Below are 24,934 nucleotides of genomic sequence, written 5' to 3'. Positions count from 1 at the left end.
ATCAGCAGTCATTTATTTGCTCTTACAATATTTGATTTCTTCAGTCGCCATGCTTCCTCCGACCCTCGCGAATTACTCATTATTTTTGCTGAGTGTGCGAAAACATCGGCGTCATCTGTGAGTGTAGATTAGACTCACAACTTGGTCCAGCTCTTCTCACTTCGCGCTCCTCCTAAATATTGACTTGACTGCTGATTCCGTGCTGTCAATACGGTTAGCTTTTATTTGACCTTCGGCACCGACCTGATTCATGTGTCAGGAGGTTCAGGCCCAAGTATTTATTTCTCAAAATGGATACCAAAAGTGTAATTCAAGCGGCTGTCCAGTCACACCCGTGGAAATGCCAGCATTAAACTGCAGAAGGCCAGGGTGCGTCATGACCTGGCCACTGACAGTTCTCTGCCGCACTGCCGTCAAATTATTTGGGGGCAAAACATCCATGATTTTTTTGTTTTAATGGACCCTTGCTGCAGGTATGTTATTTATTTGAAATAATAAGCAATTCAACTCATTTGAATTGCTGTGATTCATTTTTCTTTATTCAATTACTTTAAAAAAATGTGTATTAATATGTGGTGAAGGACTGGCATGTTTCTCTTCTCAAAGATAAAGCAGCTCCTAAAAGCATTGACTCCAAACATGGGGGTGTGAAAGCTGGCTGGATTTTCTCAGCAAGGGTGTTGGGGCTGCGCAGAAGATAAGCGGACCTTCCACTTGTTTCTATTTTGGATGCTGGATCCACATGAAGCGTTTGCAGCGCATACTTTAGCCAGGACCTATTAAACGGTGGTATGTGATTATTGCCATGCCATTTGAAGTCCAGCAGGTTGAACATTCTTCTTTCCACCATTCCATCCTCTCAGCCCGTATTTATTTCTCACCCACCAACTGCGCCCTACATCCTGATTGTCATGCTGTCTATCACCAGCAGAGGGGGAAGAGTGACCTTGTTCTTCTCCACTTGTTGGGCACAGTCCTGTGCTGAGTTGAACAATAATAATCATAATAATAATCTTTTTTTAAGCAATAATTCAGAATTGTCATTAGAAAATGATCAACTAGCTTATTAAATTTTATTTTTTGCCGCTCTAACAAAGGCATAGAAGCAAGTCAAGGTACCACAATACTAATACGCTTCATGTATTGTAATACTCTAAGACCGAGGACTGAGCAGCCAATACCAGTCTCTGCCACCCCTAGTGAGTTGGCAACAGTTATCAGTGTGATAAAGTGCCCAACTTAATTTCGCCATTATAAGCCATTACTGCTACAAATATGGCTTTTACATATGTACGGCTCAACATTTTAGCTTGTTTAAGAGCCAATCTAGTTGGGGGACTGCAACAATTACAATGGTCATTTGGTCAAATGAAGCTTGCGTCGCTGTACACCACGCTCTTGAAAAATGCCGAGTCACCTCTAAGCGCTCTAATAGGCTATAAGCAAAACAGTCATGGGGAAATAATGGGCCCAGAACTGAGAAGTAGGCCCTCCCCCTTCTGTGGATAAGGGGGAAACGAGGGTAGAATATTGAGCGTTTATGTGTGCGTCGTAAAGAGCAGTGCCATGGCAACAGTTCTCTGAGGAGTAAAATGCAGGTGGGTGGCACTCGGCTCAATCTCCAAGCCCCGTGTGCGATTGTCGGCTTAGTACCTCACCTTAAAGTGTTGTAGGTTGACTGTGGGGGTTAGGGCAAGACGGAAGCAGCAGAGATCAATGGCCGGAAAGGTAACTGCATGGGAGGGGAGCTACTGTAGATGACATGCGTCTTCGATAGCGCATAGAATGCATATAGTCTGTGTGGATTCTAGTTTGTGTGTAAATGGGCTCTCAGGGAGTCAGGATTTAGTGGAACTGTGAAGCCACTTTTGATTATAGATCTTATGTTTGTGACTTTATGTATTTATATATGCAGGTATTCTGCCCTTAAATTCATAATAATAATTCTTTCCCCACTACTGTGACATTATTAGTCAAGCAATAGAGAAGAGATTTGAATTGAGGCGCATTGCAAATGTAGTTTTAATTAGCTGGTCGGTCTTGAGGGCCTTTTTTTCCAAGTTCAAAGGGGCCAAATTTGGCTGTTAGATGGTGGACGAGTGTGTGATTTTTATCTGCAGATCAGTCTGAAAATGTATCTGTGTGCGAGGAAATGGAATATTTTAAGAGTCTCCTTCAATGAATCCCCTCGTGGCACATCAAGAGAGATTAGGTTTAGATTGGATGTTCATCACTCATTATCTCGTTTTTATGTAAAATCTGAGAATCTAAAAGAAAACCTCAAGCTCGTCTCCTCACCTTTCATCATCCGGAGTGAAGCAGTCGGCTTTCAAACCTCTCTCTTTCCTGTTTGAGCTTGACATGCGATACAACCACCAAAGCCTTTCATGTGGCTCACTATCTTCTCGCAGCGTCTACTGTTATGTTTTCTGACATATTTGTTGTAAAAATGCACTGTTTCAAACTCAACTCTAGTGTTCTTTGTTTAGATTTTTTTAAGAAGCGCGTTGATAGGATTGTGTTGTTAAAGGAGTCAAATTATTTGTTTCAGTTGAACTGTATATTATTTGCACTGCATGTTTCCGTAACTTTTTAAGGTTCATGGAGTGTTCAAGTCCCCTTCAGATTGTGCTCACCTGGATGCAAGGGGTCAAAATTTCAGTTGTCGCCAGAGGCCGAATAACATTTCCATTGATTAAACTGTTTATTCCTGAATATGAAACAATGCATGACCAGTCTCTGCTTTAGATTCAGAGGCATTTTTTTTCTATTTAACAGATTTATTTGTATCTCTTTACATCTCTATTTGAACCTCCCTTGATAATTGACGGTAACCCCAGATAAAGGATATGCCTCAAGGCTCATTTGGATTTGCATTTAACGTTCTGATATCTGGTTTAATTTGCAGCCTTTCTGTTTATTCATCAACTATAATTTCGTCCTGCGAGTCAGGTTACTGGGGTTAAAGACTCTTCATCTGTCAGATTCTTTTATCCAGGCATGATATTAATTGCTGCAGGGCAAGCGGTTGCCTTTGTGGCTTTGACGTGCGGCACTTATGAAACCATGTCCTTTCTAAGTTAGAGTTAAATAGCTGACTGAAAAGGGGGCTGCTCCTGCCATCCTGCTCTTCACAGAAGGCTGTCATTCCCGGGACCTCTGTTGCAGTTCTGGCGCGCCAATACTATCTCTCTCACCGAACGTTTGTCTCTCTCTTCTGACCAGGAGGAGCAAAACAGAGGGAAGCCAAACTGGGAACACTTAAACGAAGACCTCCATGTCCTGATCACGGTGGAGGACACACAGGCCAGAGCTGAAATCAAGATGAGGAGAGCGGTGGAGGAGGTCAAAAAGCTCCTGGTACCTGCTGTAAGTACGCCTCGCAAGGCCACATGCCTGTGTCTTACCTGCAATTCAAGTGTGTCGGTTCAAACCGAGACTTTGTCAATAACGTCATGTGAGCTGTATGGAAGTCATGTTCACTTGTACTTGAGCCTTACCCCTGCTCCTCGCAGAAATGCTGACCCAAACACAAAAATAACTAGCAACTTTTGCAGGGCAGGGAAGCATGTAGATAAGTTTGAAATATAAAGCCATCACAAATCCATACTGTGAATAAAAGACAACTTCACTCATCTTAAAAATAGGATGAAGGTTGCAGCATATGTCACGCCGTTGTGATCTCACTGTTAGCATCCTGTTTGACCACAAAAACAGGATGGCTTCGCCCCATGCAATGGAAAATATCATTACGCCGCACCCTCCTCCTGCGTCTGCCACATGCCACATCTCCTTTCCCTTTTGCTCTGATTTCCACAGAGTTCCAATAGTGGTTGCTGCTGGTAGTTCTTTGGCATGCAGCGATCATTTTAGCTGATCGCGGTTTGGCCAGGTGGGCATAGAAGCTGAGAGCTGAGTGGATTGTGTTGCCCAGCAGTCGGGGTATGTGAGCTCGGAGAGGGAATAAAATGATGCACTACTTCACTGTCTTTTCGTGTGTCTGCATCAAACTGGATTTTCTCATGGCACATGTTAGATGTTTTCATTCTACAACATTATTGTCTGTGAAAGCATCATACAGTTTTCATTTATGTCATGCTGAATTTATTAGCTTCAGGAATTCCATTTAGCGGAGCGATATTATCTTGACTCAGTTTAAAAATCAAATCCTGCATGACACTTTCCATACGTCACAATTGACATGTTTGTGAAAGTAAAATTAACAATAGTGTCGCTCCCTTCACCCTGACTGACACAAGAAGACAGTGATTGGTAGAGCTCAAGGTTTCACTTTGCCCTCAGTTACGCTAGTGTGCCTCCTCGTCGCGTGAACTCTTCAACTTTCTATGAACCGGGAACATGGGGAGGATGAGAGAGACCGAGGCGGTGAGAGATGGGTGGGAGAGCTTGATAGAGCTGCTCTTTCAAGTGTGGATTTACTCAGCTGATCCTGCCCTCATACAGATCTGAGTGCAAGCACCCCGATACGTACTTGCCAAAGTCTTCTTTCACATGCATGCACATACACACTTGAATAAAAGCCTTGGCTAAAAAAAAAAACCCTCTGCTTTGCGGCGAGTGGTTCGTTAAGGCCCCTCAAGTTAAGCCAGCAGCCGAGCCTCGATGAACTGAAGGTAACCTCTGCCCCGACTCCTCAAGAGGCGTGTGTGTATGTGCGCGCGATTTGACGGAGCTCACCAAATTCCCATTCATGCGGCTTCAAGCTGGGATGAGGCTCTTCGATGACAATGGTAAATGGCTTCAAAACAAACAAGGAATGAGGTCACTGAGCCAAGTTCTCTGTGAATTTTGACCCCACGTCCCATATTTTGAGTTCAGTTTGGTCAATGTTTCATCTGTTTATGCCTGGATTAGCATGCGTGCGAAGCATTCTAAATCCTTATTTTTTTTTATATAAAATAAATGCAGACACCTTTAACAACATGTACTATGTGTTATAGTGTTATAGAATAAGTACTTTCTCACTAATCTCAAATCCTAAAAATGCCAAGACAAGGGAATCATTCATTTTACAATGACCATTATTAAGATGCCTTATTCTTTTGATTTTACTCTTGTGGTACCGCATTCATCCCCTCTTCTTAGGTGGCTGATGTCCTCTTGAATGAATGTGTCATGGTACAGGAAAGAAGCAATTGTCGTAGTACCCTGAACAGACCAGTGGGACGGAGTGTTACTCTCATTTTCAACACAACAGGTGCCTCCATCCTGCCTTCACTCAGTCCCACTCCCTCCTTCTCCACTGCGACTGTCACCTTCAATGTCTCATGCTGTTTTTTTTTTGTTCTGGATTCCAAATTTTCTCAGAGAACAGGAGCTCCTTTTTGCCATTCTTTCATTGCCATGAAAACAAATGGCAGATGCACAAATTTCCACAAATACTTTCCATAAACCTTTGTGTTTAACTCATCAGCCCCATTGAAGGGCATCCAGGGAAAGTTTGCCTGTTTGGAAAACCTGTTTAAGACTTTGGTCTTGGGCTCCAAAGCTTCTGGGCTTTTCTTTGGTTTATTTTTTCCCTCTCCCTGCTCTGGGCCAACTTAAAGGACGAGGAAGAGCATTTTTTATTTTTTATTTTCCGCATAAAGGCTGGCAGATGGACCTCAATGGACGCCAAGTTTGGCAATCTGCAGGGTGTTGTGCCTGTCCTCGCCAGTATGCATCCGACTTGGCAGAACGCTACAAAGGCATCGCAGTCAGAAGCCCTTAGAGTTGGAGGATGGAAGCTACACGAGGAGGAGGATGCAGGACATGATCAGTCAAATGCAATTTTGGGGCTACATTTTACTGATTTATGCAGTCATTGAACACCTTTTCCTTTTTGTCTGTGATGCTTTCACCCTCTCCTTCTCTGTATCACTAGTGTATGACAAATGAGAACAAAACACCATCTGGCTGCACCCATCCATGTGTGCATCTCCAATTAATGATGTTTATTTTGTCTTGGGTCGACCCACCATTTTTATTTACTCTATTCCCACCTATTATGCATGAGAGAACCCCAATACACCCGAACAAGGCGTATTCTTGCTGTAGAGTCCGACAGCTGAAGCCTGCCATGGTTCCCAAAGGAGTCCGTTCCCCTCCTCTATCCATTTGGGGAGCCTGATGGGATGTCTTAAGTGCCCCAAATCATATTACTCCATACAACTGTTCTTTGTATAAAGTATGTATAAAGTATTTCTGTGTCTGTTTTGGTGGTTGCTCTCACATTTTGTTTGACAAACATTGATGAAAGAAGAGGCTGTTAAACATAACTATTCAGGCCTGGTGTGAGGCAAACTGGGTTCCCTTTGCGAAAAAAATGGTTTGGGAACCACGACCTAAAGAAGTCCCTGGAAGAGCTCCAGTTACATGATAGATGGGAGTCACTGGAGGGTGACTGACAGACAGTGTTTTTACAATTGAATGCAGCAAGTGTTGTGCCAGTCTTTGCAACGTGTCAATATCGGGAGAATGACTATGCCTATCATTAGTGTCACCTTGCTTTGAGTCGGCCTCATGGATTTGGTGGGAAAAGGATGGTTTTAGCAAACCTGCCGGCGTCTCTCCCTGTAGGCTGTTATTACCTGCATCAGGCTAATGAAGAAGCTGGATTGGATCTTATTAACCTCCTGATCTCAACCTCCCAGGACACCAGACTCTCAACAGGTCAGGGACTGTAGTCCTCAGTGCTCCCATTTGGTGTGTGTGTGTGGAGGAATGGCAATCCAGCCTGCGCGTCATCGCTGCATCTCCCACATGAATGTTAATCATCTTTTTAATTGGCTTCCTTGACTTTTTGACCTCTTCTCGAGATGGCCTGCCGATGTAAGTTAAGCTTCTCCTGCTGTTTTTCTACCATCGCCCACACAATGTACATCCCTGTTTTCAATTATTCTTTATTGTTACCTGTTTAATTGCAGTTGTGTATACATTTATTCATAAGGTAGGCTGCCCCTTTCCTATGTTTTCCGCCCTGGTTTGCCCTTCTAAACAGCTTTTTTCGTGGTCTTGTGAGGTCATTTTTGCTGCCGTCAAATTGGTGTCCACATTAGAGACCGGTCCTTCACGGAGCTAAAATTGTGTAATGCAGTAATAGCCTCATAATACTTATCTAGGGGTGGTAAGTGGATAATTGGAATTGACCACTTAAGCCACTTTACACAAGGAACCCTTGGCTCCTGTGAAACATATTTCAATCATGATTGTGGCTCATCTCTTTGGACTAGTTTGTGAAAGTCACGAACTGCAAGGGGAGATGAGGGGCGGCTGTAGATGAACTATCCTCTCTGTCACAATTGAACTCTGAGTTGGGTGTTGCCCTGCGGGTTTCCTCCAGCAATTCCATCCTCAGAGTGTCCATCTGCCAGTTCTTCCCCTGTTTCTGCTTTTATAACTCTCCTCAGGAGCAACCAGGTGGTTCTTTCTCTAAAGTAAACAATGGCCCTTAAGGTAAAAATCTGGCCACTCGCTGTCATGAATTTAGCTATCCGTAGTGTTCTCTTTCTGTCTTGGCTGTTTGCCATCAGTTTAAGTTCTTTTCCATGAATGACTCTTCCAGTTCTGATGGTTATTTCACGTTTTTTTGCCTGATTATTTTCACCTGTTCTTCTCTTCGATTGTGCTCTGTTGCACATTTCTTGGACATTTTAATATAAGACAGAGGAAGAGAAGAAATTCAGTGGACGGAATTTCATCTGCCCTGAAACCTAATTGTTAACTGAGGGTCACTGCGACCCCCCAGACCTATATTTCCCTCTCTTTGAAGGCCCTTTTAATCCGTTTTGAGGGACCCGAGCAAAAGCAGAAGGGTCTTTGACTTGCTTGCTTATTTTCTTGCGTGAGTGATTCAATTCAAGTCGCAGGAAAGAGCTGCATATCCAAAGGCTCTCTTATGATCCCTGCTTTGTCACACACATGCTACTTCAAACAGTCCAGCCACGGTACCTTCTGAACTGGCTCAGGGGCTTTTCCAGGGCCCAAACTTTTGTGCTCCCGAAGCGTAAGCACAAACACAGATATGCTGTGTGACATTACTTCCATCTCTTGACTCAGATGACCAATACCTCAGTGTTTAGGGAAGAAAATTGGATTTAGTGAAGCTCTGCAGCTAGAATTTGAAAATCAACTTTGATCTGTCCTCAGCTTGCCAAGGCGCAAGTCATTTTGAACTCCATTCTCTGGGTCTTAGCGATTTCACACAAACACTAACCTCCTCTCTGACATCGCTTGTTATTGCCGGAGATTTCTTACAAAACTCCACTGTAGACAGATGTATTCTCTTAAAAACGTTTTGGCCAGACCCACTTGAATTATTTGCTCTAGGTGAAAAGCAGCCAGCAGTGTCTGCAGCCGGTATATTGCTTTTTGCAGCAGTCAGGTTGTTCAGAATCTCCATATACTTTCTGTGGATTTTTGCACGCAAGGCCGACCTCGTCATTCAAACATAAGAGCAACTGCTCCTCCATTCTTGAATGTGGGACAATAGAAAAGTTGACAAAAGCTGACCCATTATTATTTTGACAAGGTTTTGTTGGATGCCATTTCAACTGTTCTTTCTTAAATCTGTAAAAAAAAAAAAAAGGTGCAAATGGAACACTCGCCTCTACACCAACTCCATTAGGCAACTGGAGAAGCTACAGCTGTGGGCTTTGAACTACATCGGTTTTCTGGATGAACAAATTAGATGTACTCCGCTGACTGAAAATGAAGAGGTAGATTCTCATCTAACAGGTTTCAAGAGTCAATCTTTGTCAGACTTACTTGTATCTCCGTTCTAAAAATAGGATCAGTGCAACAGAGACAGGATCTCTGAGTCGGATGCAAATCCCTCAGCAGTATTTAAAGCTCCCAAATCATCCCTGGCCAAATCCCTTCAAGATATGCCCTGCTCGATTGGAGGGCATTAAGGGATAGCAAGCAATAGAACAATGCTCCGTCTGGCAGCCTGCTGGAATGGAGGGATCAAGAGAAAAGCTTGAAAGTTACAGTGAAGAGCGCACTCGGCTACATAAACAACGTACAGATGCAGTCATTTTTAATAAGAAATATGGCTACAGAGTCTGTTGAAAGGATTTAAATGAAAGCGAAAAAGGGACCCGAGTAAATGGGCAGATGTTAGTTGGTCTGTCCAGCATGGTTTGATTACATGATCCGTCTGCTCTGAGCTTGTAACATCATCTGTTGACAGAGAGTTGCAGGTCAAAAGCATCTAAATCATGTTGTTAAATCTGCGCCGATTATTGTGGGTTATTTATGTGACGCTTAATCCGCTGGTAATGCTGTTAGGTTACATGGAAAACCATTCCAGTTTCTGGGGATAAAAAAGATCACTCACTCATCCTTTGTACCATTAATGCTGTCTCTCATGGGGGGAAGAGAAATGTCTTTCTTTGACTCGATCAGAGAAGAACCATGATGTTAGCAGTTTGTTTTGCAAGGTAGCTTAAACAGTTGGCTCCTGACTTTGATCCCAGAAAAGCTGCTAGATTGACAGTAATGGGGCGGAGCCACCCTGTTAATGTTACTACATTCCGGTTGGCTTCGATGCCAATGAGCAAATGTGTTAGTGGTCAGCATGACTAATGGGACATGTTGCTAACAGAGCTGTCTTGGACCAGGAAGGAGACCAAGGAGGGGGTATAAAGAGGCTTTGTAGAAACATTGTCATGGTGTAAGTCACTGAGGTTACAATCTGGGAGATTGTTTTGGTATTTGAAGAGAAATGGAAATGCTTCTCGGGCGCTGTTCTCTTGGCAGATGGCTTTAAACAAAACGGAATACGTGAGGGAGAAGGAAATTGCTTTTGAAACAGCCGAGTTTGTGTGCAGACAACTTCGTCTGTGCAACCTTAGAAGGAACTGAAAAGATTGTTTTAGGCAGCTGGCGCTTCTTTTCTTGGAGTAGTTTAGTGTGCTTTCTTGTCGCAACTGGACCGTTGCTCGTTGTCAACACCCTCTCATGGAAAAGCTGTAATTTTCAAGTAATTACAGTGTTTGTGTTCACGTTGGACATCTGGTGTTTGCAGCGTACAGTGGGCTCTTCACGTACAGTTGACATTTGACCTACGATTTGGAATCATTTGGCATACCGCTGCTGTTGCCAGGATATGTATATATATATATATATATATATATATATATATATATATATATATATATATATATATATACACACACCATATTTTGTGTGATTGTGTAACATTGTTGCCATTAATTCGTATCAACTGGACAATGTTGGTCTTGGATGATATCTACCAGATGTTTTTGTGAAATTGCTAAATATCCTATCAACACGCAACTTGACGAACACGTTTGCCGTTGACGACATACATCAGGATCTGGTTTGCGGCACCTCTTCAACTTCTATTTACATGTCCTGACTAAACTGTCTTGTCTCTAGTTTATTTTTGTTTAGATGTCTACTGCTGAAGTACAAGGCCTTGCTTCTACTGTTTTTCAGTACTGAGTGAATTGTTGATAAGTGATCATTCGCAGGGAGGGTAATCATTCTCCTCCAGATGTTTGTTTGGGAAGTAACCAGAAGGGAGTGGATCGAAGGAGGGGGAAAAAGACAGATGTTGCCACTACCAGTGCCATCCCTGCACATGAAGTCATCCTCCCATCCTCGGCCTCCTTTTACCTGGAGTCCAAACGGCCAGATTTTGTACCTCCTTTCACACTCTGAGTGGTGCACATTCCACCTCTGGCTGTATCCCAGGAGGCAGGCGGAGCAGGCAGTGTTTACTGCTGAGGTAATTGGAGTAGTTTTGATAGAGCCCAGCCCAGCCCTGCGCCGCGTGTAAGAAATCCATCCATGTTTGTGCGGGGTGTGTGTTTGTACAGCGGCGATGACTGGCAGGGAGGCCAAGAAAGGAAAGCAGGCCGAAGTCCGTGTCAGCCCACGAGGGAACAGACAAATTGGTTTCCACTGTACAGTCCGTCTTTCCTCGTCTAGTGTTCGCCAGCCTTTCTTCTCCTCCGTCCAACCATCATTTACACTTTGTATTTGTCTTGCTGTGCTCCTCGCTGGCACCCTTTGTCTCTTTTGTTCACTACTTTATGATCATTTCATCTCTTCAAGCTGATGACTGTAGCCAGATATGAGCTACAAAAACTCCCCCTCAGTGGCTGCCAGACATGAGGGAAAGCCATCCAACCTAATCCAGGCGTCGTATCTGTGGGTGGGATGAAAAGGAACTGGTCCTGAGTCACACTGCCTTGTGCGTATTTAGAAGGCAGACCTTACACCAGGGAGACATCCAATCTCCTTGTTGTAATTTTGCCCGCCCACGCAGCATCATGTCGATGGTTTGCGGGGAAATGGTCAACACTCAACACTCAATACAGGCTTTGATTAGTCACTTAACCATGAGCAAGACAGAGATTTAACATGTAGAGAGCGGCTCTATAGACATGTTGTCAGGTAGGGACAGGGCTAACCCGCTCAGCCCGCCGCTCTCGCGCCTCCCCCCTCTCCCTCCCTCCTCTCGCTCCTCCCTGATAGCTTTTACCGCTCTGCTGATTTCACAAATAGGGCTCATTGATTGAATCTGATTCTGGTGGATAGAGCAGCTTTATTGACTGGCTTGTTCACTGATGGACAGCAGCGTGTGTGTGCGCGTCCCATCCTTGCTGGTGTGGTGTGTGCTCCCATGTCAGGGATGATAAATGAAACTTCCTCTTTTCATTCCTCTCGTTCGGTAATCCAGCAGCTCGCCCTGTTGAGGGAATTCCACGACACGCTACACACACACGCACGCAGTCGGTGCATTGTACGATCCTGTGCACAGTTCCAGAAAATTGTTTAGCATCATCTTTATTGGAGCTTGAACTAGTGACCTTGTAGCACTGCAATTGATTCATACATTTGCAAAGCTGAATAATAAAGTTTGAAATACGGCCTTCAAAACAAAGTGAAGAGATTAAGTAAAGTTCCAACAGTTAATCTTGTTGTTTAAAATACTAGCACAATATAACGTAAAAGGAGAGATGACCATGAAGCACGCCACTGCTGATTCATACATTTTACATTCATCCACTTCCTGTGTCCTCCATTACTCCCCTGTTTGGCTCCCCACCTGGACAATATGATTGATGGGAGCCCCAACATTCACATGTTAACCCCCTTGACAACCCTGCTGTTTGATAACCTTGTAAATGTCAACCAACCCAGCAACAGTCACTGCCAGAGAAAGACAGAGTAAACCTGACCCGCACATAATGCAAATGAACCACCATATCAAGAGACTCTAAGATTGTTCAGTTCTTGCATAAATAAATCAAATACTTTCCAACTAGTGACAAGAAAAGTAAACGGAGCATTGTTATTCATCATCATAAGAAAAGGAGCTCTCATTCTGTCTGGTCCTCAAATGGAGTCTGTGGAGGAGGTTGGCACACTGACACAGATTTTGCGAAGACACTTGCTCATAATTAGCGGGGAAATCAGCGACTTTGAATCGTGAGAATGAATTACTGGAATTAAAAAAGGCTCTGGAGTACAGTACAGAGAGAGGTAGCTGCAGCCTTTTCCGTTTCAGGGAGCGCTCGCTTCAGTTTCATTTTCCCAAGCCTCCATCATGAGTTCTGTCAGCCACTCAAAAGCCAGCATGGCTAATAGGTGGCTACAGGTTTAGAATTTCAGAAAATGTGCGCCGTAAAATCAAATGATCAGTTTAATAGTGCCATTTCTAAATGGTGTTTTGTTTCGCCGGCTCTGTTTGGAAGGTTCATTTAGTGTACTGCTGCTATTGTGCAACAAACCCCAAGCTCATCAGAAGGTCATGGTTTACTTTACAGCGGTAAAGCAAAAGTTTGCGTCATGTTTGTGACTCAGACGCCTCTCATTACGGGACAGACAGAGGATGCAGTGAATCAGACTGCTCTGGAAAACCTCCTTCATTAATTGGCAGTCAGTGCTGTTGCACCAAACGTCGCACACACCAACACGTCTGCTGAGGACACTGCCTCACATTCAGCCAGGAGAGTCCAGGCATTGTCCCTTTTTCTGTTGCTTAACCTTCGCTTCTCTCCCTCTCTCAGCGGCTGTCTTGAAGAGCAGTCTCGGGGGAGAGCTTAACTCTGAGCTCTCCTTCTTTTTCCTGACGCCTCTCCCTCCTACCACATCTCTCTTTGCTTATCATCCTCGGAATAGAGCAGCACGCCGTTGTTCAACTATGCATGAGTCCGGCAGAAAGACTAAAGATAGAACAGAGGTTTACACACAAACTCATCTCCTTTAATGCGTCAGCCTTTTTCAAATGATGCATTCACATGCAGTGCGCCTGTGCATACGATATTATTCCTCGGACTTAAAGTCATGTGTTGCTCTTTTACGTCATTGAGCTGCAAAGAATTTGACCTCATTCACCCTAATTACTAAACATGCTGTTGGTTCACAGCTTAAATATTCAGAGGCACAACTCACGCAGGTTGAACGGTGAAGTTTTGAGGCTTTTACAAGATCAGCTTTCATATAAATATACAGATACTTTCCTAATTTCTGATATTTTATCACAAAATTTCCAGTTCCTTTCATTGATTTTAAGTGAAAGGTGACTATAGTTGACTGTAGAAAACAGGGGTCTAAATAAAGCCATCTTGTTTTATATGGATGAATTAGCATCTGCACACTTGAAGAACAGGGGTCTCCCTTGACGACACTTCAGCATATCATTGCCCCCGTTCTCTAAACCCCGTGCAACCAGGGCTTGTTATAAGCAGACGGAATTCACTGTCAAAATGATTTAGCTGCCCCCTGCTGCTTTTTAGCAACACCCACGTACGTAGTTTGATTAAATGGTTGCCTAGTGGATTGTTACAGTTTGCTTGTAAAGGATCCTGGGCTCGTGTAGCATTGATTTTGGAATTCCTTTGTCTCGCAGGCGGAGGGAGAAGACAATTTGAAGAAGATACAGCTGATGGAATTGGCAATTCTCAACGGGACGTACAGAGACAATAACATCAAACCACGTAAGTCGGCTGGCATTACCACGCAGGCAAACAGTTGTTCAAGTTCATGTTTCAGTCACACACGAAGCACATCTCTTTATGTGTGAATCGCATTGACTGTGTTTACCTCCATGTACAAGTCAATCCGTTTCTCTGTGTACATTTCATCATCTCCGTATGTGAAGGCATCCACGTTTGCATATTTGACCATGAGCTGGAGATGTTTTGTTTTTCTTCCGTATATTTCTCTGCCCTCCGTCTATCCCCCCGCCCCCCATGGTCCTTTCCACTGAAATCCAGATGTGGTTGCTCTGTGTCACCTGCTCTTGGCGGATTCTAACTGTCAGCACATTGCTGAAGCTCACCTGCTGAACTGTGCATGTCGGATACTTCTCCACGCCTCCAAAGTGTTTTTTGAATCACCTGTCTGTGTTGTTTTATGACGCTTAAACTTGGAAACATGTAAATACTTCAAGTCTGGCAACAGCACAAAGTTTATTGTAGGTCAAAGGACTGTTTTCCGTCACATTTAAACCCCTTTTTGTTGATGCTTAAATAGGGGTGAATATAAATCTGAACATGAAACAATGCGTCGGTTGTTCATGCAAATGTCTAGACAATAACAGTATTGAATTTCAAACTTGATGAACTGCTGACTGTAGATGGCAGGTACGACTCTCTCCAAATTGTGTTTCATTTATTCCTTTAGCTTTTAAATGACAAAAAAGATACAATTGAAAACATCTATTTGGTACGACATAATATGTTTCTCATCACTTTTTTTCAGCCAGTATTTTATTTACTAACCACATTTTTTTTCTAGATTCTAACACAATAACACACTGGCTCAGTCAGGTGACAGCAAATCCAGCTGGTCTTGGGTCACACTCAACATTTCCAAGAGCGTACAAAAGCTGCTTTAGTCATGTCTCTTCTCTACTTCCAGTCATCATTTCAGTTCCTGTTGGTACACCGTTTACCTCACTTCATCCATTTGCAGTAGACGAATGTTGAGCTGCCGTGGTGATTTGTATGCTTTGAATGCATCAGGATGACTGCAGGATAATGTGCTTTGTGTTTTGTGTTTCCTCTTGTTTTTGGGGTGAGGGTTTGTTTTTTTTTTTTTTACTATTTTGTGTTGCTGTTTATTTTCTTTGCAAACATTATTGTGGCTTATGTGGTGCACCACCATGATCATTGCATGGACTAATTTTCCCTTTTGCCCCTCCCCTCTCTTCCTGCCACCTTCTGTTTCACCTTTTCCCTGCTTTTGTATTTTCACCACTTCCACTGCTCATCTGTGATTTGGATCCACGTTTGTTCTCTTTGTTTTCTGTCACTTTCTCTCTGCTCCTGTCCTTCACTCTCTTGCTTATGGCAGCCACCCTTGCGTTCTCTCTTGCAGCAGCGGCAGCCGCCGCTCAGGGACCTCGTCTTATAGCGGCCCCCACAGGGCCGGTGTTGCCTCCCCCAGCGTTACGGCCCCCAACACCAGCAGGGGCCCCCATCATGAACCTCATCCGGCCCACTCAGATGGCTGCCATGCTGCCTAACGGCACCCCTACTCTGGTGCCTCCTACACCCGACGGCGGGCTCATCTACACCACCCCTTACGAGTACCCCTACGCCCTGGCACCCACCTCCCTGCTGGAGTACCCCATCGAGCACAGTGGGGTTCTAGGTAAGAGAACCTGGGGGAGCATGGGTGCGGCAGCTACGACAGCCAGCTTTAGCCAGCCTGGACATGAGGGCAGCTTGTTTTACCCCGGAGCTGGGGTGCTGGACGTTGCTTCCTTGAGCCACAGTCAGGACTTGTTAAAAGGTAAATATGTCGTGTCCACCTGAGAATAAAACAGACTAACTGGCAGGGTGGATGTGCTGGTGGAGCGCTTGATAATGGGGCGACCAGTTAAGTGGCTGTCGTGGACATTTTTATATGAATTGAAAAAGGGATGATTCAGCGAGGGGCTAGTTCTCTGTTAATTCCCAGATACTTTAGAGTAGCTCTCACTAAGCAGTAAGGTCTACACTGCCTCTTTTCTGCTAGGCTCCTATAGGAGGACTGTCTGAGGAAACTCTCGCGTACATGCAACTGCTCGCCTTGCCTTTCATACGCTGGCCTCCAGGCATATGCAGTCTGGCGGGAGATCCCTTTGGATTTCTGCGGCTTCTGACATCATTCCTCTGTGCTGCAGGCAGAGGCCTTGATGCCTGCAGATAGTCCCACTCTCCCTCCCACTGGGGATGTTCATTAAACTCTTCCAGTCTTCCCTTTTTACTTCAGCAGGCTTCATTGTCTCTGTCTCACCCCCCCTTGAACTGCAAATACCTGACATTCCCCTTAGTTTCTGGGCTGGATATACCCCCTCTCAGCGGTGTTTAAACAGACCATATATGCTACCAAAGAACCCTTTGAAGAAGTGCTTCATTAGGAACGCCGCGGCTTCACTCGTCGAGCGTTAGGTCGAATCACATCTGCTGCAGAGGCCGCGACTTCATTGCAGCCCTTGATTGAGGCTTGATTTGAACGGAGCTGATGTTTGTTAGACTCCTGGGATTTTTTATGTTGAACAGACGGAGGGTGGGGGCGGGCGGGGGCCGCTGCGGACTGGCTTCCCTCTCTTTAACTTGCAGGGTTACACCAGCTTAGTGCATTTTATTTACTCTCGCGATCGATTGGTGCCTTCAGCTAGACGCAGCCCCGTGGAACACTCTCTCATGCTTAAACATTTGTGGCTCCGCTGCCTGCACTGTTGTATTCCACTGCCACCGGCCTTATGGATAATGAAATGCTGGGCCTTCAACTGCGTGAAGCCTTGGATACAGCTATATAACAATTTAAATCAATCCAACGGTGTAGTGGTTGTGCTTACATGAAGTGGTTCATCCCGCCGTACCTCAAAGGCCTTGAAACTGCTTGAACAAAATACTGGATCTGGATGGCTTGGACAAGTCTACAAATCATGGAGAGTTGCTGCGGAGCAGGGACTGAAAGTCATTATCACTTTCCCAGTAAAAAAAAAAAAAAGTCCAAAAAATGATTATAGGTCATCACCCGCCATCACAGATCAGTTTCAGTGCGACTCCAAATAATACGCTTGATACAGTAGTTAAAAAAAGAACCCAAAAAAAAAAAAAAAAAAAAAAAGGATTTTCGGTAAAAAATGTGCGCGAGCATTTCCATTGCGTATCTGGTCCTACTAGATTGTTTTCGTGCGCAGAGGTATAGACTAGCGCAGCGGCTCACTGCCGTGTGGCGCTCAAAGAGGCACCTGATTTCATCCTCTCATTGCTTTGTTTACACCAGAAGTAGATGCATGAGAGATCATTCATCTCACGTGCTGATCAGAAAATTCGCTCAGCCCTAATCCCTTTAAATTACACATGATATGGGAATTAAATCGCTTTTCGTAGGGCAAGATTATAAGAAGCATAACCTAGTGGGATGTATTAGATGGTGAGAGTCAGGCGGCGAGTTCTGGCACTTTTCAATTACCATCCCAGCAATATTGGATCCCCCATTTCTTATGAATAAAGAGACCAATCCCATCAGGTCCTGTTGACCCATTGGGTCCCCCAGACAGCCAGCCTTTCCCCCCGCACCTTTTCAAAGAGTCCTCCTTCTGACGTTGAGCACTGTGGAATTTGATATAGCTTAATTATACTTGTCATTTTTTTTTGTTAAAGCAAAGCTCTCAAAGACGTGTTATTCTTTTCTATGAAGTGTGACTTGTGCATATGTAATATTCAGTTTCATGTTGTATCACTTCTGACTGTGTTGAAATGTGAATGTTGTTACTGTAAACAATGATGGTTTCTAACCTTGTGGACCTGTTACGATCTAGGTGCAATGGCTACTAAAGTGAGACGGCATGACACGCGGGTCCATCCTTACCAAAGGATTGTGACCGCAGACAGAGGTCAGTTTAGTCTCTGAGCTACACTCTGATATCAAATGCATTTCAATGATTCTTATGCCTTAGTTGGGAATTTATGATGTCTATTTTACTGTCTTCCTTCCCCCCCTCCCACTCTTCCTTCCCACACACCCACACACCAGTTAAATGGTGGCTCGTGGTATGCACATTATGTTTACATTCAGTACTTAACATATACAAATATGTACACTGTGTATATTCCGACGCTCAGGCCAAGTTGAGACATAGCTGTGAAAACACGAGACAGGTAGAACTTTGCAGGCAATGACATTCCTCTGATATGAGATTAGAGCCTAAAATGGGGCACGTTTGTTCCCATACATGATTTATCTCCTTTGGCTCCTCCAAGCAAAGGGAAACGCAGAAAAAAACAACAAGCCATACTGCTACTAGTCACCATTCCACCTCAAAAAAATGTATTTCTGATTTTATTTTTCTACAACAGACACAGACATGAGCTTATTCCAGGTAGCTTGTATTCCCTTCTGTCTATTGCAAATACAGAAAGAGCATTTCTATTATATTTCAGTTGTACATGAGGTACTGTCATTTTATATTTGAGCATTTTATATCAAATGTATTTATGGTTCTTGTGTATATTTATATTCTATAAAAGTATACTGCTAAATAAAGAGAAAAGAATCGGAAAGCTTCGATTCATCTATTCATTGCACATTTAACACTAGACACAGTTATTACATAACACTGGACGCTGCAATGCTGATCGTACACTACACGACTTTAACAATGAGGTTTCATTTTTCACGTTTTGAGACGCTATTTTTACGATATTCTGAAACTTTTTTTTTTTTTTTGATTAAAGTAGTCCGGAGTGCGGAACCTTAGAGAGAGTCTTAGGTGACTGAGACTTCATGCACTTAGGGAGCAATTCTTTGCCGAACCAGATCAATGCAGGTCACCTTTGAGTCCGTTCACCAAGTTTCATGAAACATTGCCCCCTATTTAGACTACACCGTATGGCACTCTCCTCCATAGTCCTTATTTTTGAGCTCTTATTTTTGCCCTCAGGTCAGCTGTGAAAACAAGGCTAGTCCTGGGCAGAACAGGTTTCGTGAAACAGTGTCGTTACTTTAGTAGTTCACTACTACTTGCTTCGTTTTTAAACCTGAAGCAGTCCCCTGCTAAGCTGTGACAGTGAGGACACCAACAGGTAGTGATGGGCTGATGAGGTTTCATGAAACAGTCCCCCCCAAAATAGTCTCCACCAGGTGGCACTCTCTGCTCTTGAATCCTTGCTCTGAGCATTAATTTCAATGAAACCTTGCATTGTCTTGCCTCCAGTGGAAACAAAGCTGCTGTTTCATGAAACTTCACTGACTCATCACTACGAATCAGCCCTTTTGACACCTTAGTGTCCAATTTGTCAGCATTTTATTTCTATGCTTTTGAAGGGCCTTTGCTCCCTTTGTGCATGAGTGGTTGCCAGGTCTCCAATATCCCTCTACTTCACTTTTGATAGAGAAATTCAGACCAAGCCTCCCCATAAGACGACTTATATTTATCAAGTTGCTCCATGTTGAGCTTTTCAGATGCTAATTTATTGATGCTATATAGTTTCTGTGTTCGCTTTCCTCTATTATCTTTTCGAAAAAAGTCACTCTTGTTTGCGAAGTCGTGTAGTGTATGCGAGGCATCGGTCTCCGCACCACTAATCACACTGTTTGTTACGTGCACCTAAAGACACTAAAACACTAGATATCTGTCACTTTGTTTGTCTGTTCCACCTCTTTGCTTTTGTTGTTGTTGGTGTTGTTTATTTATGTGAGTGGGGGGAGGGTTGGGGGGGGCAGTGTTGGCTGTTAATCAAACTACCAAGCTACTTTGGGGGGAGGGGGGGTGGCTTTTCTAGTCAGTGTGTTCATCTCATAAGTAGAGCGACATAAACAGATTCATTTTATTGTTAAAATGATGTCATTCCAGTCTCTTCTTGCTGACACTAATATCCTTTCTATCTTTTTTTTCTGTTTGTTTTGTTTTTGTTTCTAACCACCTAGCCGCCACCGGCAACTAACACATGAACTTCTGACCTCTGAACTCTTCACCCAATGACGAGCCGCCCCAAGCCTGCCTGCTGATCAGTTAACTGGTAATTGCCTTTTGCTAGCCTCTCGGACGCAAGTGAGAGAGAGAGAGAGAGAGAGGGAGGGCGCAAGAAAGGGAGGCACCTGCCCGTACAGTTACCCTAACACTTTCTGACAAAACAAAAACAAACAAAAAAACAACCAACCAACCAACGCAGAATCTTCACCGAAACCCAACCAAGTTGTGCAGTATTCATTTTTACCCTCTGTTCATTGAGTTCGGTTCCCATTCTTTCTCTTTCTTTTTCTTCATGAGTCAGATTCGCCGGTGGAACTTTTTTGTTTTTTATGTCCCTCTCAATTCTGCACTGAATGATAAAGCAATAAGCCCCTCTCCCCCGACCCTCCGACCAGCCATCCTGTCCCCACCCCACCCACCGTCACCTCACTTGTGTCAATCAAATGGTGGTCGATGGCGATTTTATCAGTTCGACCATTGCTGTTAGAGCCACTGCCCCCCCCTCCACCCCACCCACCACCTCGGCAGAGAAAAAGAAACAGAAAGAAAGAGAAGACGCTCACATTAACGTGTTTCATTTCTGTCATGTTCCACATGTGGAGCTCTCTAATGTGAGGATGAGCTGACACATTCTGGGTGTGTTTTGTTTTCAAGCATGGCTGTGATGATTGCAACAAATGCTTTTTCAATGATTCATGTGTTTTGTTTTTCCCCCCCTGTCTTTATTTTTCAGTTGGTTTTGCTTTGGAATCATTTTTCTCAGCCTGATTTGACTAGGTAGCGTCGTGTCAGAAGCGAGGCAGGGTGTTGTCACGTGTTGGAAGGGCGAGCTGGGAAGGTCAGGGTTGGGGATGGAGGGGTTTGTGCGTGTGTGTGTGCTTTTTTATCATTATTATTTGAGTTAATACTACAATGAAAGTAGGGTGTGCTGAGGCTTTGGGGATTTTGGAGCAGTGCTTATAAGCTACTGACCGTCGCTACTCCCCCATGACCCCCCTCCCATCCACACTACATCCATTAAGCAGTGCCTGATGTATTTAGATTCAATGATCTGGATGGTTTCGCCGAGCTCTGATCAAAAAGACAAAAAAGTGTGTGCGTATTTAGCCAAAGGTTTTTTTTTTTGTTTTCTTTTTCCAGTAAATGTGTATTTGCATCGTTCTCCCGGGGGGTTTTAAATATGAATTGGTGGCGGCTGCCCTCCACTGGAGCAGTTGCTTTTTATTTTGCGAGCGATAGAACAAGGCAGATCTGTTTGAAGTGTGTCGGCCAGGGAACGCTGTTGTGCCGAAATCCTGAGCCGCCGTGTCATCAAGGATGGCGAGTATTTTAGATTTTCCATGGCAAGAATGTGCCTTCAATTCGTCCACCATCCTATGAATCTGTTGCTCCGGTTTCCTACATAGAAAAGTATGACAATTCATTCTATATTTACAAATCAAAGGTATCAGTGGATCAGGCTTATTCTGGACTCAGATTGTTTGGATAAATGGTCCGGCGCGCAGGGTTTCGGCACAAACCTCTCTCCACTCCCACTGGGGTCAGGTTCCTTTCTATTTGTTTCATCACGTTTTGTTTCCCTCGACATTTTGGCAATTTTTCTGTGACCGTTTTCACTGATGATGCATCACTTCTTTTGAAACAATCGCCCCCAAAGTGCATCCACAATGTGTCAAACCTCCCTGTGAGCAGTGTCACAGCTCCTGAGCCCTCACACACACACACACACCTTTGTTGGACTCTCAAGAAACAAAAAATAGGATGTGAAAGCCATGCCTGCCTGTTCAAATTGCTTTATACATGCTTCTTATAGATACATTTATACAGGGGATATAAATGTATGTATATGGAAATATGAAATGTAGATATATCCTTGCATATATGAATTAAGAGGAGATCAAAATGGATAATTTTACAGGGTGCTGGAGAAAAGAGTTAAAAAAAAAAGAAATCTATTTTTGCCAATTTTAGCTTTTGATACTTGCAGATAGAAAAACCTGAAAAAAACAGAGTGGGTGAGGAAAAGTGCAGTTATCCTGGATATGACTGGAAAAAAAAAGAGGAAAAACCAAAACGGACATCAGATTTTCGGAAGGTTAGAATATTTAAAGTGCCTTATCTACAGTGGTTTCCGTTCCAGTTGTGTTCAATAATATCCAGCACCCGCAGAGAGGAAAGGCTTGCGAGCTCCGAATCACCGAGCAGGTAGCTGCCACGTGACTCGTGGTGTTACTGAAGTTCTTCTATGCAAAACGAATAGCAGTCAGTTTTGACCAGCTAACTATGTGCCATGGTTTTGTCTTCCTGAATTTTCTTCTTTTTTTCTGTTGTTGACTTTCACACAATGGCCCTTTACTCTGTAAGCAGGTTCTCTTTTATTCCTTTAGATTTTAATAATCATGTTTGTTTTTTTGGAATTGTAAACTGCCAAGTAGGAGTCTGCCTCAATGATGTCATCGATAGAAGATTAGCCCGAGCTGCTGTGTAAAACTGAACGCGTCCAGTCGCCGTCGATTTTCTCTCCGAGACAATTTGACAGTTAAAAAAAAAAAAAAAAACGAACCTATCAATACAATCATGAGACGTGCGACGGACTTGTGTGAAAGCTGCCTAATGGAGCACGAAACACTATTTCACAGCCAAATAGTTTCCGCAGATTAAAGCAAGACGCTGGCAGGTAAACCTTGTACGAGCAGAAAAAAAAAAAAAAGACAAAGATCGGCAGTTTTCCTCCTCATAGCTCCTTCGTCACGCTGTTACGCCGAAAAGGTCAAACAATTATTTTCTTTACTTTCCTCAGTGTTATTATTTTGAAATTGAAATGCAATATATTGAGAGAAGAAAAAACACACGCAAGAGATGGGTATTCAGCATTTTATTTGACAGTATTACGGAGAAGTCCCTCTGCAATGTTACGACTGTGTCATTGTGAGGCTGGATCTGTCCATCAGGTGACCGGTGATTCTATCTGCTCTCTCTGGCCTACTACATGTATGATAATGTAATTAACAGCCATTGTTAACAGGTTTATAATGTATTTTTCTAATCTCATTTTATATGTATATTAACCATGTTTCTGAGTGCTTTTTTATGAAAACCCACTGCAATTTATGTCCCCCCTCCCTCTGCCTCCTCCCCTCTCTTCTTTGACATCTCAACGACTGTCTCTTGTGGGGAGTGTTGCCTTTTTTTCCCTGTTCATATTTTGTTTTCTTGCCGGCTTGTTTAACTCATTAGCGACTTTATTAGTTGTCATAAGTATTTTGACATGCTTGCATTTAGTTTTCATGGTGTATGCTGTTTTTTTTTTCCTTTATTAACCTCCTGGCATTTATTTTAATAAAACGTTCTTAGTAAGAATTTACTAACTTGCTGATATTTTTGTCTTGTGTTTTTAACCGGTTCTCATTGAATGTAAAACCTCGGTCTGGTTCACGGACTAACAAGATTAAAACCGGTGTCTGGCCGCCACCTCCACTGACGACACAAACCGCCACCAGCAACGTCACTGGAAGCTGCACGAGTTGATAAGCGCCCGCACCCCCCCCCTCTCACGCACTCTCACCTACTTGATTTGTGTTTGTATGTGCTGGAGAATTCTGCTGACTCCTCACGTTCGCCCTCCGCTCGCCGTCCTTGTCGGAAGCGACTCTTCTGCTGTCTCACTGTCCTTCTGTGTCACCAAGCCTCACGAGTGCTGTCAATGGAAGGTTTAGCGAGACCGTTCCTCTCAAACTCTGCGACATATTCCGTATTTTTTAATCGTTCTCATGATAAAATGGCTGCCAAGTGTTAGCATACTGGACATTAGCATTGCTTATTTCGCCTTCTACACCTACAAGTTTTTCCTTCAATCTCATAAAAGTCCCTGAAAAACTGGAATTTGCGACCCGGTTTATTGTTCCGTTGGGTTTAGTTTGGTCGGTGACAAATGAGCCAAGGTTTAATCCGAAACTGTGGGACCAAATCTGCCTTCAAACACTGCGATTTTGAACTGTTCCTACAGGCGTAGAACTTGTAACTTCAGAGTCCACGTGACAACCGATTCCTAGTGCACCTTCAGTCCCTGATCTAGTTCTCAATACACATTGTGTTATCCTCCTCAGATGCAGTGTGTTAGCATGGCTAATTTTCCGTTACCAGTCATCCTACAATAAATAGAGGATCGTAATTTCCTTTCCTTTATTATGTCACAAGTCCCATTGTTCCAGAGTTAGCTCCCCCTTTTTTATGTTAAGATTAGGGAAACAAATATAACTGTTAGAGCCAACTGTCCTTCAAAAGTTTATCGGGATAAGGTCAGTGGCGAATCAGCAAAATGTCGTGGTGAAATTTGCGAAACTTAATCCGAAAATTTACTTGGATTATGTCGACTTCTTGGTGGTGAAGCACGTCGCCCCTTGAACAACATCAAAGGACGAGTGGAACAAGCAGTCTCCCTGAATCTAAGCGTCATAGCGATCGTCCGACACAGACCAAAGTACTCACCGAGTACTTCCCTCCTCGGCTCTGATTCGCTCCCACAAACCCGCGGTAACATTGACAGCACTGGTGAAGCTGCACATTAACTCGGAAACGCCGAGTCAGCTATTCTCCTGCGCGTCTAAATAAACCCCCCGAAGATAAAAGACGCACAGACATCCTCCCTCTAATACGTGGAGAGTCGTAATCTGCTCCGAAATTGTTGCACATTAGTCATCTCGGAGGGATTAATCTGACTGTGAATTATATAAAACATCTCATGACTGCACATTATGGATACTATTAGCTAGGGGCTACATCCGCCGCGCCTATTTTCTCTCTCCGCGTTCATGGTTTGTTACGTTGAGACTGCAGCATTTACACTTATCAGCAGCTGTTGTCTGTTTAGGCGAACACTTTGCGCCATTCAGCTTATTGATATGGCGGCTAACACCCAGCCGTTTGGGAGCATCCATAATGCTTGGACGCACACCAGCGCACCGTGCCAATATATGAAGT

The 24,934-nt window shown here is 43.7% G+C and overlaps 1 protein-coding gene across 4 annotated transcripts in view; it reads left to right on the top strand.

Moving 5' to 3' along the window:
- qkia (QKI, KH domain containing, RNA binding a) overlaps positions 1–23,318 on the top strand; it is a 58,073-nt gene extending 34,755 nt beyond the window's left edge. The window contains exons 4-8 of one of the 4 annotated variants that reach the window (XM_053845435.1): positions 3,226–3,369; positions 13,889–13,976; positions 15,361–15,777; positions 17,801–17,875; positions 19,909–23,318. In XM_053845435.1, coding sequence (XP_053701410.1) covers positions 3,226–3,369; positions 13,889–13,976; positions 15,361–15,777; positions 17,801–17,875; positions 19,909–19,925 — 741 coding nt within the window. In that variant the 3' untranslated portion in view covers positions 19,926–23,318. Of the gene's footprint in view, positions 1–3,225; positions 3,370–13,888; positions 13,977–15,336; positions 15,778–17,800; positions 17,876–19,908 lie in introns of all 4 variants that reach the window. The other 3 variants (XM_053845434.1, XM_053845437.1, XM_053845436.1) reach the window with 3 other exon arrangements.
- The last annotated feature ends 1,616 nt before the right edge of the window (positions 23,319–24,934 follow it).

Source organism: Synchiropus splendidus, chromosome 16, assembly GCF_027744825.2.
Source record: "Synchiropus splendidus isolate RoL2022-P1 chromosome 16, RoL_Sspl_1.0, whole genome shotgun sequence".
NCBI classification, from domain to species: Eukaryota; Metazoa; Chordata; class Actinopteri; order Syngnathiformes; family Callionymidae; genus Synchiropus; species Synchiropus splendidus.
The sequence above is the reverse complement of the archived record's forward strand: the minus strand, read 5'-3'. Positions and strand labels throughout refer to the sequence as shown.